The sequence below is a fragment of the Cornus florida genome, unplaced genomic scaffold (assembly GCF_030987335.1).
Source record: "Cornus florida cultivar Cherokee Brave unplaced genomic scaffold, ASM3098733v1 CherokeeBrave_3.0.0_Hap2_Chr10, whole genome shotgun sequence".
In the NCBI taxonomy this organism is placed as follows: Eukaryota; Viridiplantae; Streptophyta; class Magnoliopsida; order Cornales; family Cornaceae; genus Cornus; species Cornus florida.
The window spans coordinates 114,103,115-114,119,065 of NW_026775580.1; the positions used below are offsets into that span (position 1 = coordinate 114,103,115).

Sequence of the window (15,951 nt, forward strand, 5' to 3'; positions counted from 1 at the left end):
GTACAAGAACGGGATATTAGGGTAGACACAGGTGATAAGAACTAGTTTGAGGTACAGGTTCTCCCCGTGCTGGAATGTGTGACAAATTAGATACTGTCGTAAACTCGTAATGATGTTCTTTAAATTTCACACCAGTTTTTCAGTGACGTCGTATGACAACACCAGGGGTATTGTTGAGGTCAGGTGGATTTGGGTCATCTGACTCATCTGTCACTGTTTACCCAAAAATTTTCATAAACTTTTGGTTTGTGGTTTCCTATCTAAATATGATTTTCTCCACAAGAACGTCACAACACTTCCTCCTCATTATTTGACCTAAGACTTATCTTTTGGCCACAATAACTTCTTAACTTGGAACACGAAGTTAAAATAACAGTGACAAAATAAATGATGGCTTCAAATTGATGTTTGCTTAAAATTCGGAAACCTGTTACACATTTGTGTGCCTTGTGTGAAACAAAAGGCAACATGGAAACATTAGCATTTGACAGAAGAATGAGCAATATATCAGGAAAACAATACAACTGCTTCTGTCAGCATTTAAATCATTTATGAACTGGCTTATTAAATAAACAAATGTGGGTGAAAAATTAGCCCTCACTCCCTTCAGAGTAAATGCATTATAGTGTCTTTCATGGTTCTCAAATCCGTTGTAGCAATGGGTATGGATATAGCTTACTAGGGTTTTGCAACAACAAAAGATTCTCCTAGTTTCGTATCCAAGGGCATGGTGGAAAGGAATTGTAGGGACCTAACTTAGATGGATGAGATAGTAATGCAAAACAAAAAGCACTGTTGGTTGTTTATTTATTTATTTATTTAGATGGGGTTGAAAAACGAATTTTACCTGTGTGATCTTGTTATTTAATGAGATACTTAAAAGAGTTGGTTGCTTACTTGCTCCATGTCTCTTGGCACAGATAACATGCTTGTGCAACATTCTTGGTGCCAATGATTTTGGCATTGTTGAAATTGAATACTGAAATACACTTGCATGCATCAACATATTTATATGATGGTTTCCCCAATGAATTATGTACTACAGTTACAACATATGGAACCCTATATCATAACATGAGCTAATATGCCTCTTGATATGCTTTAGTGTTGAAGATTTTTCAACAAGATGATGTGATGCTTTTTCTTCCTTTTATAGGGAGTAATCTCCTCTTTATTATTTTTAGTTTCAAGTTAAGCAATATAACTTGGGATGACATTCAGTATTTCTTTTTATCAGGTGTTGGATTGTCTTGTTTTATTGATTATCTTGGTCTTATGCAGTTGTATAAAAAGGAAAATTGGTTATTTTATGACCCAATAGCTCCACCTAGTGTAATCTTTTGGTATTTTCTACTTCTTTGTAAGGGCATTTTTACTTGGTTTTGCTTGTTCTTTCCCAAGTTTGTTTACATGCATTCACTAGGATATTTTTAGCAGTGTAGAACATTGTAGGAAGCATTGTTTCAATTTTTTTGTGGGGCAATAAGCTTGTGACCTACGAAGCTATATCCCTTGTATTTTTGTAGGTTGAATATATAATATATATATATATTTAACTTCGTCAATGACATATTTCTATGTAGCGGTGAGAAGTTGCTTGATGTCAACTGGTCTGAATTTCTAGAAGTTAAAGGGAAAGTAAGATTAGAGGCTTTTGAAAAATATATACAAGATCTTCCTCGCTCACGCAATCGGGGATTGATGGTAAGATATTTTCTTCTTTCTTCTGCGTATCATAATGAAATAGACTATTTAAATCATAACCAAGTGCATGAATAAACCATATGCAAGATATTTTCCTATGCAACTGATATTGGAAATGAAAAATTACCTTGAGGCTGCTAGAATTGGGCTTATAACGCATATCACTCGACCCATAAAAAGAGAGATTCAGATATATGCTAGAATTTTGGTGATGAACACAATAGCTGTATTATTAAATTTTTTGCTTCACTTAGACATCATGGAATTCAGGAAAATTATTTACATCCTTTCTTGGCATTTGCTTCATTGGCATAATTTTGAGGAATGCTTTGTTTTCAGTTGCAGCATTTTATAATTTCTTTACTTATGATCTTAGTTGTGTTAACTAAAATTTGGTTACTTTTTAATATTTGGGGGATAATTTGTTTTTGAATTATGTTTTTCTAAGGAAAATTTTGTTCATAAAACATGGTCACATGACTCCGCACCTTTAGACACGGTCACATGACTCCGCACCTTTAGACATGGTCACTTCTCTAATACTCGTTGGACACGTGACCCTCGCACCTTAGACATGGTCACCATGGCCTACGAGGGTTGGTGTTTGCCATAATAGCATCCATTTCTTTTTCTTTTTAAGAATAGAAAATGAGAAGGACTATAGTTTGAAGGATAATTACCTAATAAACTAGGGGATGAATTTATAGATTTCCTTTAAATGGCTCTTAATCAATAAGAAAATCTCTGGAACACCTTATGAAAAAAAAAAAAATAGTAAAATAGGCCCTTTTACCCTAGCAACCAAAAGAGATGCCTTGTTTTTATCAATACTTTGCAACACTTTGTCAAGGGGACATGGAATGGACTCCTTGGTATCCAATTCAAAAAAGGATATATGTTCACATTGGTCATGACAAGTTTTACGCTGGTTTTCAAGCTAGAATAAGTTGTGTGGAGTCCCTATCTTGTTTTGTTGTGTGAATTTTTTATCCTGTTTATTTTCATTTGGAACATGTAAACAGCATACATATATATATATATATATATATTTATATATATATTTTAATCATTTTATGCTCTTCTATATCGACCCTCATTGTCTTTCAATAAGCGTTCCCATTAGTTTCCTTCCAAGTTCTGTACTTGAACAAATTTTGAACAAAACACACTGTGCTCGTCATTTTTCCTTTGTGCCCATGTGCCTTTCATGTTACAATGTAGGACTTTTCATATTCTACTTTGACGAGAGCATGGGCTCTGCTGAGAAGTAAAATCCTCCAGCAAACTTGACAATGTTCACACCATTGTTAAGCCCCACTTTTACGTCTATTAGTTTTTGTTCCCAAGGACTATTAATATTAGAGGTGAAGCTAAAATTCTCCAGGATGATCATAAATGTTTATCAACAATGTGAGGTGAAGTCTTCTAATAAGATGTGCTATAATCAAAATGTTTTGTACCAAATGAAGAGTATACTAATCAATGCTGGTGAAAAAAATGATGTCTATTATTAGGATAAATTTATTACTAGTGCAACTTGAGAGAGTAATGCATTTCTGTAAGTGATATCTGCTCAAGATGTTCAGTATATGCACGAAGCATCCCAACGCACAAAGTGAGTAATGCATTTCTAATTATGTTACTAGTGAAGAGGTATGTGCTTTGCACAAGGACATGGACCTCAATATAGGTTTCTTATATGACATGATGATATGGTAATAATTATACCGTTTTCAAGTACCACTAGTTACAAATTTAAGCAACAAAAAATAAAGCGCGTTCTTCTCTTTTTAACATTTTTTTTATCTTTATTTTCCTCGTCTCTCTTCTTTTCTTTTTTGTTATATTTTTTCATTCTTTTCGGCATTTAAATTCAAGTTTTTTCCCCTTCTTTTACCATTTCCAAACATTTTAAGTAAATACATATCAGATGTCACATGAGATTGGCCATTGTAGCCACAAGTAGTGCAACTTGTTAACAACAATATTTTAATCATACTGTTATGGTTCAAGTACCCACCTTTAAATTGAAGCCATGTCTTTCTCGATGATCGAGAACAACTTTTAAAGGGATGGCAATGAACTTCTAAAATGAGATTGAATTGATATATGATGATCAAATCTGAAATGTAGATGGCAATGAACATCTAAAATGAGATTGAATTGATATATGATGATTAAATCTGAAATGTATCATGGGGCGATGCCTTCTTTAAAAGCTCACCATACGCTTCTTTGACAATTTACTACTGATTTATGCACACTTGATCTAGAAGTTTATGCATAAGCCACCGATAAATTATTATATAACAATTACTAAGAATCAAATATTGATTAGATAGATTAATAGAACTCATTTATCAATTGAACTTAAAGGACTAAATAAGAGAGTTTACTGTGTACGCTTCCTTCCTTCACCCTTGATATTGAATCAGTTATAATATCTTAGGCGTAGACATTTTTCTTATTCATATGTATGCTATTAATTTATCCGAATCAGGGTAGTTGCCCTTTCATCATTTTGTAACTGCTCTCTTGAAGTGACTAGTGCCAAAAAAAAAAAAAAATTTGATTAGTAACAAATTTTTTTTTTTGTTACGTCACATTGTGAAAACAGCTAAGGACAAAACAAAAAAATATCTAATGCAAGGAAATTTAATAAAACATCACATGTTGAATCAGATTACTTATTTCTACTACATTGTTTACTAAATTTGAATGAGAAGACCACCATGATTTGTTGAATTAGAAAATTCTCTCTTCAACATTTGTTGAAAGAATCTAATACGAAATTTTCCAAATTTTGCTCTTTATGTCAATGTACACTTTGAATTTGCTATTGACAGAAATGTGCACATATGGATGTCGTAAATGATGAACATAGAAATGTGAGATTAGTTATAATGCCAAAATGTGGCGTGCAGATTAGTGAGCATACCTACTAATGCTAGGAACAAACCTTTTTACTCGGAAGAATCTCAGTCAATTCGTTGGAAGGGGAAACATCCTTTAAGTTACCTATGAAGTGGAAATTGACTGTTTTAATATTACTCTCACTAGGTGTCTTGTTCCTAAGAAACATCCAATTGATTCCCATGCAATGAAGGAAAAGAGTTTGAACAGACTTGCACTCCCTAACCTTTACATACAAATTTTAACATGTACAAATGATTATATTGTGCGTAATAGTGTCTGTGGTAGTATAACAGGTTTGTTTTTGAATTAGACAAAGTTACTTTTCTTCTATTAGAAAGAGGTTCTTTGAAATGTCAATTTCATTCTTTTGACCTATATATCATAAAATGGTTGAATGCAACACACATAATTTATATAATTCCCTGTAGTTTGGAAGAACATATTATTTTGGGAAATACCAATCTCCAAAGAAAGCAGAGGCCTCTGTGGTTTAACCTATCAATTGATCATTCTTTAAATTTATTTTTATTTTTTAAAATTAAGAATGAAGATAAGTGCTCTAATTGTTCCCATTCTAGTATAGTTTTCATCCGGTTGATAAATGGTCACATAAATTTAGTGAAATCATTACATAGGGAAAACCATATTTTAACAGGAAAACAAATGCAAAGAGGTGGAAGTCGAGCATTTGATAAAATACATGTAAATCTAGTTGCTCATTGCTTGGTTTCTGACAGATTATAAAGGAAATACATAAACTGTTTTTTTCTATATTTCAAAACTAGCAAATATCCAAGTATCTTGGTGTTAGTTCTATTGGCTATCTTGAAAAATAAATCTCATAGAATTTTAAAATGTATTGTTTGACAAAATTGAAAATTAAGATCTCAAAATGTTAGAGCTGATTTTTAGGTGCTAAGTGTCACAACCGTACCGTAGGGTGGGTTTAGATGGGAAAGGGTGACAGTCCACTCTAAAATCAGAGCAGCAAGCAGTAAAAATTCATATAAAATTCAATACTCGGACGAAAAAAATGATATAACAATGTGACTTCTAAGTGGTAAAAAGTTTCCCAAAGAAATCAGTTTTTGACATTAAAGAAAGGTCTGTTGTAGTGTAAGAACAAGGTCTTAAAATAAACCCAACAATGAAATCTAATCTCTTTGGAATATTTGGAGTGAGGAAAAAATTTGGAGGCTTAGGTTTTTAGAAGATAAACACAAAAAGCTATGTCTCTGAATTTTTTTGTAATCTTTAGAGGTCAAAAACAGATATAATGTGTTAACCTAACCTTACGTAAATGAGTTGCAAAAACTACGAAATTTATTAAAAATCATTTAGCTATCCAAAACCGAGAAATTTTACAGGAACCAACTTGACATATACAGAAACACTGTGAAAAATGTGTTCAGAGTCACTCCAGCACCATGGGGAATTCCTCACAACAACTACTTATAAAAGTCATTTCAAAAACCTCACTTAATATTTTTAGTTCAACCGGTCTAAGGACAACCATACGCGTGTCTATTTTAATTCCCCAAAAGTACATTTTCAATACCCAAGTACGAGTAATGAAAGTTAAACTCAAGTCCCAGCTGCTCATACAAGATTCATCAACAACTATACAAAGCATTGTATTAACAAAAAGTCTTCTTATGACGTATAAAACATAGGGCTTTGACATACAAGTACTGATCCTTCAAGAGTTCCCTAAAACTAATAAGTTATACAAAATTCAACAAAAAAAAAAAAAAAAAACTAATAAGCTCTACACAATTTAACAAAAGATTCGTCTTCAATTTTTAGGTCTCAACTCTCAATTGCCAAGCAAGACAAGCAAAACATCTCCCAAAAAGCAGCATCATAACAAAAGTAGTATAATCCGTGTTACAAGTCCCAAAATCTTCATCATAATACATTAGGCTCCCTTGGGGTAACATCACTTGAAATAGTAGGAGTGAGACAATGCCCGCGGAGAAAACCAACTCATATCACAATGAGATTTTTAGAATAAACCATCCAAATTTTCGAAAGATATTGTTTTGCAAACTATGTATCATGCCAATAATACTTTTGTTAAGGAAAGACATTTAGATTTCAGCAGGTAAGATCAGCCCATAATTTTCATTTCTCATCTCAACAAAATGAATGCATTTATCAACCAGGTGAACTCGAAGAGGAATCCACAAGACAACCTTTGCACCAATGTGACCCCAACCATCAGTTACCCACTCAAGGGGATTGGTGGTCCTCCAAGAGGAATTCCACTGGCCAACTTTTCGCATTGGCATGGCCCCAATCATCAACTATACAAACAAGGGTCTACCACGTGGGTTTAGGGTATGTCACCAAAGGGTAGCTTGTACCCTACTTACTTCTTTAGGGAATTTCACATAAGATGCACATCCAAATCTTATTGATTTAATGCATTCACCGTCAATATACGCAACAATCATTTCTCGAATCATTATAGCTCAGCTTTCAAAATTCAAGTTGTAAATCAAAAGCTTTTCTTACAAATTTCCTATTCAAAATTTTCAGCACTACATGAATTTGACCAGAGAAAGTAGTGGAAGAAACTTGAAACATAAATAAACCGTTCATAATCAATTTTCAGAAAATAATCATCCATTTAAACTCATAATAGAAGGCATGCAAGTGAAGGTTTGTCACAATAAGTATGAATTAACATAAAATTATTGAAAAATGTTTAAATTTGTTAAAGTATGACGAATACATAAAAAAATTAAGACCTACAATTAAACCATCCATTACATTTACTCATGCAAAGTAACGATATAGATTTGATCAAATTGACCTCCTCCCCCATGCTTGACAGCCTTGACCTCCATCTAGGACTATTGTTTGACCTCCCTATGTGGCTCTTTTGTTGAGGTTCATCCCTTGCTTGATAGCCACATAAGTAATTATGTCATAGATGAATTTACATTCTCAGATTAATATCCTCTCTTTCTGGAGCTTAAACTTTCAGAAGAGCTAGCCATAAATTGTTTACAGACAATCCTATGGAGTGTTGACACTTCTATAGGTGTCTAAAACTGTGGAATTCATGGAATGCTATCTTAGACTACTGAGTCGATATTCTTTTGGGGAATAATTGCTATTATAGGAAAAGGAAAAACAACCATTGTTTCTTCTTTTCCTTTTTATTTTTAAATAAATAACATAACAAAATCAAAAGAAAAGAACGCACCAATAGTTTTCTGTAACGTCATTGTGAAGTTCTTTGTGCACAACTTATTACCAAAATGAACTATTATGAAAAGGGAAAAATGATAAAATGCACCATAACTGACAATGATAAGTCAAAATTATCTCTAGAGAATAGCTTGTATTGTTATGGGTTTTATCACCACTCGGATTATAATTTAGATGATGTAGTTACACATTACATTTGGGAGAGAAAAAAAAGAAAAAAGAATTTCTGTACATTTGCTTTGAGAACACATAATGATGTGCGAAAAAGAAATTCATATAATTCCACTCAATTTGTCCCCAAATAATAATAGTAATAATAAACTAGTAAAAAAATAAATAAATAATCCTGCACTAATTCAAAGATTGCCTCAAGAATAGGAATGTGATTATTTGGTGCAATGGCAAAAGCTTGAACTGGTAAGCATGAACAAGGTTTTGAGTCCAAGAGAAGTAATTTGTGCAAAATAATATTAAGGTAAGGTGTGTTTCTGATTGACCCTCAACATTCTGCACTGAGTAATGGCCTCCCTTAGTCAAGTAATGGCAAACAAGTAAAACAGCAAAAACTGTACAAATAATCCTTATTCAAGTGAAAATATAAACAAATAGTAATGCAATCAGCTCTGCAAGAAAAGAAATAAATCTGAAGAAGGGAAAAAAGAGAGCTAATTCAAGCTAGAAAAATAGTTTAAACACCCACAACTCAATCCCAAAGAAAGGGAGAGGTAAAAGGCTGCTACAGCAGGCTGAAAATATTGATAATACATCAAAAAACTGCTGAATATAACTTGGAACAACCCTTTTATAAGACACAAGGATGCCCTATCAAGGAATTAATCCTAGTCCGTCATATAAATATAATCTAACAGCTAGAATTCTATCCAGAAAAATAAAGACGCTAAAATGACAAAACAGTCCTTAATTGGTCGCATGACTCACTTAAAAGGGCACATGAATTATAAAATAAAAACCAAAATGACAATAGTATCCTAAACATGAAATTAAGACAGACTTAACAGTTGTATAAATGACTCTAGATCAATAAACAATCACACAATCTGATTACATCATCAGCTGCCCCTATTAATGGAAACCCAGCCTAGTCTTCTAAGGATCTTTAACTATTTGAAGAAAGTCCTCTTCCATTTACACTGCATCAAATAGTTTGAGTAATTGAGAAACCAAATCAATGGAAAATAGTTATAAAATTCAGTAATTGAGAGACCAAATCAATGGAAAATAGTTATAAAATTCATTAAACTTGAAGTGTAATCAACAACAATTAGACCAAACCAAATCAAAGAGAGTTAAAAATTTATAAAGTCTGAACTCTAAATATGATCAACATTGTGATCAAAATGTTGGAGAAGATATAGACTGCAAAATGGATAATAAATTGATGTATTTTTCCTCACATTACAGTACTTCTCTAACCTATTTCAAAGCAATCATCAATTCAAAAGTCCTAGAGAGAGATGGTTCAAACTTCAATTTTTTTCCCCAGAATAACCTAACATAATTTATACCCAATACCAAAATAGTCAAAAAATAAAAGCAAAATCTGTAATATAAGAAGAAAGCATGAATTTTATATACAAAAGAATCAAAGCAAAGGGACTGATTTTGTATAAAAACTTCTAGAAAATGGAGTGGGTGTGCAAAGTCCCGTGGTATCTTTTGCTATGGGAAGAAGAGGAGACTAAGTTTCAGAAGGGTTGCATGAGAGATTCCTTTGAGAGAGTGGGAGGATTCTGAGGGAATGCTGGAAAGCTAGGCACTGCAATGGAGAGTTTTGACAAGGTAATTTGAGGGCAAAAGAAACTGCATCTACTTATAAAAGCAACGAGTGTCTAGCCAAGAAAAAAGAAAAAAGAAAAAGCAATGAGTATCAGTTTTAGGCACTTAATTACTTTTTCAAACTACCACTAAGTGAATACTTGTTTCACAAAATTAACAAGTTACAAAAGCGCAGTTCAAGGAAGCATGAACAAATACACTCAATTAAGTGGATGCCTCCAAGATCTGGAAAAAAGAATTGATTAGAGGTTATTGATGTCATGTATGAAGTTTGACTTCTCAGTTTCATCAAGTAATCAAATTATGTTTACAAATGCAATCTTGTTGGAGTTCTTCGTCTGCTCTCTGGAGAGGTTCGACCGTCTGAGTTATCTTGAAATCTTGTTATGTCATATTGCTAGTCTTGCATGTATCTCAGAGGCTTGTGTCAGTGGGGTGTGATGTGTATGTTTTCAATGATAAACCACTCGCAGTAAAATGAATCCTTGTAGGATTGGGCTATGTTGAGGGTGTCGAACCTCAGGGACTGTGGTGGATTGTTAAGTATGAGAATAATTCTGATTTGATTCAAGAGAAAAGATTGATTTGTTGTTTTTATATTTCTAATTGCAAAGAAATTAAATAAAACTAAAAATAAACTAAGTTAAGTGAGAATAGATATCAAGAGAATGGGACCTAAGGAATTGATTTTACTACTAATCTCGTAACAATGGTCAATCATATTAAATCTGGAGAAATTCATTATACATATGTTATGAATCACGTGGCTACAAGCTCAATGATTAGGTCAAGAAGATAAATATATTAACACTTCATAAGTATAATCCATCTTTGGTTGGCACGAATTGTCTACCTAAATACTCTTAACTAAGGTGTAGTACAACCCATCTTTCATTTGCATGGACTATCAAATTATTTGCTAACATAAACAATTATTACTATTGCATAACAATCATTCCCATAATCACAGAAAATAAGAACGATTTTGGTTCAATCAAAACAAAACCTATTTCTAAAAAAGACAATGATTTTTATTAAGATTAACTTTAAACTTTAAAGCACAATTGCAATTGGTACAACCAAAGCAATTCTCACAGTTATGCAATCCATACATATATAAATAATAACCCAAAAATAAATACAATCAAACCGTGTTACTTGGCTATGGTTACATCAATTACCTAAGAAGAAGTTTAGCTAAGCGTGGAGAAGGTAGAAAGCTTCATCGTTGTTGGGCATGCGGACTGCAATTTCTTCTCGGGTTCTCCTACTTCAATCTTCAATAAAGCTTCAACCCTAAGCCACCAAAACTCTCTCTTGTATCCTCCCCCCTTTGTTGGACATCTCCCTGTATATATATATATATATATATATATATATATATATATGTTGTAGGGTTTCCTCCCAAAGAAGGGAAATAGAAAAAGTCTGCCAAAAGAAAGAAGCTCAATTAGTCTTTTATATTTTCGTTAGTTTGTAACGCTGTTTTGACCTGTTTGGAGTACGAATCTCGAAAATGCTATTAGACACAAAAACGACTGTCTTCAAGTCTTCTTTCCAGAGCCGCTAAGTTTGCCCAATTTCAACTTTTGGGTAAAATGTTATGCCCAAAACATTGAAGCGGGTTTAGAATTTTCTGCTCAAGTTGTTTCCTTATTTGAATAAGAAAGGTTCCTTTCTTCATGTAATGACCCAAAACGAATTTTGCTTGCTGGAAACTCCTTTAAAAGTCTTCTAGAATTATCCTTGAATGATCTTGGCCATTAGATCACCTTGGATACTCTAGCTCTCGCGGTCTCCATCCGTTGATTGAACTCAAAGACCCTAAAAGCAACGGAATTGACTGAATTTGATTACCTGAAAATGACAAAAATAAAAAATAAAAATAGCATAAGTACTACTATGTAAGCATCACTAAGTTTAAGGGCTCAAATGTGCTACTTTCAACGCTTATCAGAGTGTTCACCTCCTAGTGGAATGGGAAGTTATAGGCCAAGATGCACGGACACTTCTATGAAGTGCCATGTCCGTGTCCTACTTTAAATATAATTTTTATTATTTCGGACGCTTGACTGAAACATGTTCCACACTTGGCCGACACGTCTCAAACACTTGGTCAACACATTCTGGACACTTGACCAACACATCATACTCACTTCTCTTTATAAGACAAACACATGACAGTCTTAGAAATAACATTATGTGCATATATCAAAGTGTCCAACCTCCTTTTCCTTAAAAAATTGACATTAAACACATGTCAAAGTATGTAATGGAAAAAACATAATTATAATGATTAATGACAAAATAGGATAGTAATATCATATATAATATAATATATTTCTTTTGATATCCGAATAGCCTCAATTTCTAACTTATATAACTTTAATATAGAAATTATAATTAATTAAAGTTCTATAATTGTCTTTTTCAATAGAAATATAAATAAATATTATATTTTTATTAGTCGTGTCCACGCCGTGTCCGTATCCTACTTTTTTTTAGTTTGACGTGTCGGTGAATCTGTGTTGTATCGTGTCTGTGTCCCATATCTGTGTCCATGCTTCTTAGGTTATAGGCCTTTGCTGCCAGAATAGTTTTAGGCATGCCTATGACTTCAAGTGGAACTTCCTGAATTTTTCTGTGATTGGAATGAACCTACCAAAAGCACTAAATTAATTGAGTGATTGCACATAATATTGAGATTGAATGATTAAATCAAAAGTGAAGAGAATAGTGGAACAGATTGTGGGCACTAGCGGAGTTTTGACCAGTTTCCAGAGCAATGTTTTGTCGATCATGCCACTGCCTAAGTACAGATTTCACAGTTGCATATGTGAATCGCCATATATGAACTACATGTCCATTTGACAACTTAGTGTGGTGATTTTTTTTTATGCTGAAAAACTGCAAATTTAATCACAGCCACCATGAGTTGCCTGGGTTTGAGTTGACACAAAGCTATTCCCTTTACAAGTGGACTTTTTTTTTTAATGATATTGTGTGACCAAGGTTGCATATGGTTAGAGTTCATATAGAGGGACTGTTTTGGTTCTTTAGGTTGTTTAAGCACAGATGGATCATTCCCTTTTTTCAGTTATCTTAATTCAACCCAACCCAAATGCCCCAAATTGCACCTATGGTCAATTGCGCTGACCATGAGAAAGCTTGAAATAGAAAAATATTAATTGTTTGTGCATCAAGCTTCTCTTTACTGTTAACAAATTCTATGACATTTCCTGCTGCAAAATGCCACCTCTCTGCACACTAAGCTAGACCAATTTCCTTGTCAACGTATGTATTGGAGGTTTGCCTTGATTTAGAGACTGCTAAGGAACAGTGAAGCTTCATTTGAGTGGATTTTTGGGACTTATTAAGGATTTTCCTGATATAGGTTCTTGAATTTCAGGTTGAGGATCATAGATCCTTTTGTTACAGAAACAAATTAGGAGTGATGTTGACAACTTGGCTGATTCAAAGCAATGCCTATTGTACCCTCTTCAAATTCTACTAATTCACCTGCCTTTACTTCATCAAGACCATGAATATAAGCAATGCCATCGCCTTTGTAGGTTCTAGTTTTATTTGTGAATGAAAGTGAATTATTGTTCAAAGGAGCATTGCAAAGACCATATATTTTTTTATACTCATATGGTTACTCGAGGAACATTGATTCTTGCTAGATCATTTTCTTAGTTAAAAATGATGCAATGATGCTGACACTTGAAGGCAGGAGTTGTGGGAGGCCATAGACTTGTTATTCCTACTGACAAGATGGATGGGGATAAAAATTCTCTTTTTTATACATAGAGCACGAGGGGCAATGCTTGCCGTGGCTGTAAAAGATCAAGTATGAGGCAGCGGATTTGTGCAAAATAATGCCAAAAGTTGAGTCTCTCGAGAGTGGAACGACTTCATTAAGCAGATTTCCCACTTAGCGCCCCACTTAAGTTGGACCAGTGCTGAATAATGGTGGTTTCTATCTATATATATACATATATTTTTCTACATGGCAAATTTCATAACTCATAATGCAACCCAGTTTGTGGGCTGAGGGATGAAAATCAGGCTGCTTTGTTTGGTGGATTCTGACTTCGGACAACTTATTTCTAGTGTAACTTGGAACTGTGTGATGATGCTCTGCTACATGCAACTTGCAGTCTTCTTATAAATTTTCTTTATATAGAAACGTGTTAGATGCGTTGCAAACTTGCAATATCTTGAAAAAATAACATCTTGCACATTTATGTAATTATTATGTTTGAAGTGAAGATGTTGAAAGAGTACTATCTTCAGGTTATCTCACTTTGCTGGAAGGAAGGAACTTCTGAAACTGGATTGAAAGGCATGAAAGAGGCAAGTACAGGACACTAGAAATCACCAGTATTTTGTAACTGCTTGTTTTGATTTCTCTGTTAATCTGATTATACTTGATTCTTCCTTGTTTCTCACTGTTAGATTGCTAGAGGATATAAAAAAGGTGAGAGGGTTGGGTTTGCACAGCTATCACCGGGTGTCGATCTTTACATCTGTCCTCGCAGTGATACCATAATCACAATTCTTGCGAAGTATGGTTTCTTCAAGGGCATGGCAGCTGTTGAAGACAACCAGGACTCCTTGATAGGTTGTGTAGTATGGCGGAGAAACAGATCGTCTTCGAATTCTGTTGCAAGTAAATCAGAAATTAAGAAAACCTCCTTGCCAGAGCAACCCTCCCCTTCAGACTCTGCCGCCCAGCAAGTTTTGGAAAGAAAAAGGTCTCCGACACAAACTGCTCAAGAATCTATCCCAAACGAGTTGGTACCAGCTTCCTCAACTCTTGACAGTCCAAGAGAAAAGGATACTGAAAGCAAGAATGGTGGCTACAATGAAGTCCAGTTTGAACTTGCCAAGTCTTTCTCCAGTGCTAATTCCTTGATGATTCCTTCGGTCCCTAGCGACTCCTCATCCATTCTAGTGGGACACCAAAGATCCCTGTGTTCCAACTCCACCACTTTTGAGGTCCCCCAGGGACAATTGTTGCAAGTTGGAGCTCCTGCTGCTCACTGCTCAGGACATGAACAGCCTAGAGCGAGTTTGGAACTTCAGAAACCCGTCGTCTCTCTCCCAGCTGATGTGTTGCAACAACCTACGCCCACATCCGATGATGATGATCTTCCTGAATTCGATTTCGGAGCTGCATGTGGGATTTCTCAAACTAAAATGGGCAAGCCTTTAGATGCTTTGGCGTTTGACAGTAAGCATCCAACTGAAGGAATGGATGGATCAATGCCGCCCAAAATGACCATTATGCAAACAATGTCAACTTCCAACCAAAGGTCAGATCATTCTACTGTTCAACGACTTCCTTTAGCTGCCAGCCAAGAAATTCCAGTCCGGAAGAATATTGGTGAGCCTGAATCCTGGACCCCGCTTTTGCCCAATTTGGATGAAAAACAACGTATCCAAATTAAAACTACCACAGCTTCTGTAAGCGGTACTTATGCCCCACCTAAGAATCTTTTTGATGACGACGATGACATGCCTGAGTGGTGCCCTTCGGAGAGCCACAAGCCAACGTTGGCAGAAAACTCAACTCTAAAAAATTTGCCTCCAGGCCTTCCGCGACCTGTACTACCTTCTCTATTCCAAGCTGCTTCTCGGCCACTGTTTCATTCCCGTGTATTCCCTCCTGCATCTCATTGTCCAATAACCGTCACTGTGAAAGCACCACAACCAAGACCTTTCCTGAGAGGTCCTATTTCTTCAACAACATTCAACTCAAATTCAGTGTCAAGGTCTCACCCGAGCCCATTTGATGTCAAACTTCCATTCCATCCTGCTGATAAAAGAGGTTGGAGGCCATAATCATCAAGAGTGTAGCGAAATTTGTTGTCTGATAACCTTGGATCCTCATGTGAGGTAGTCTTGTCACATTTTATAAATATGCTTCCTAGAGAAATGACTTTGAAAATGTGTACCGTTCAACTTGTACATGAGCAGGAACTAGGAAGCTGATTTTCTGTCTCATGCTTTGGCAATCTTTCAAGTTGTGCTTCTGTTTCATGTTCTTTATGGTCTTTAATGTTGTTTTACTAAACATTGTTATAAGGTGCACAACAGTCGTCATCATCTTTGAGCTTATATATAAGGTGAGGCTTTGCCATGGCGAGACAATACGACTGTTGCAATATGGTATTTAGCTTTGTTTTTCTGTTAAAAAAAAAAAAAAAAAAAAAAAAAATCTTACATATATGGTATTTTACTATCTTCATCAACTGTTACATTTGCTAGTTGCTACTGAGCGTTAATATGACTTTACTTGATTGAGGTGTC

General features: G+C 34.6%; 1 protein-coding gene across 1 annotated transcript in view; it reads left to right on the forward strand.

Moving 5' to 3' along the window:
- LOC132277333 (uncharacterized) overlaps window positions 1-15,685 on the forward strand; it is a 32,376-nt gene extending 16,691 nt beyond the window's left edge. Inside the window, exons 4-6 of the mRNA XM_059779172.1 lie at window positions 1,584-1,704; window positions 13,933-13,992; window positions 14,095-15,685. Coding sequence (XP_059635155.1) covers window positions 1,584-1,704; window positions 13,933-13,992; window positions 14,095-15,483 — 1,570 coding nt within the window. The 3' untranslated portion in view covers window positions 15,484-15,685. The remainder of the gene's footprint in view (window positions 1-1,583; window positions 1,705-13,932; window positions 13,993-14,094) is intronic.
- Window positions 15,686-15,951: the final 266 nt, after the last annotated feature.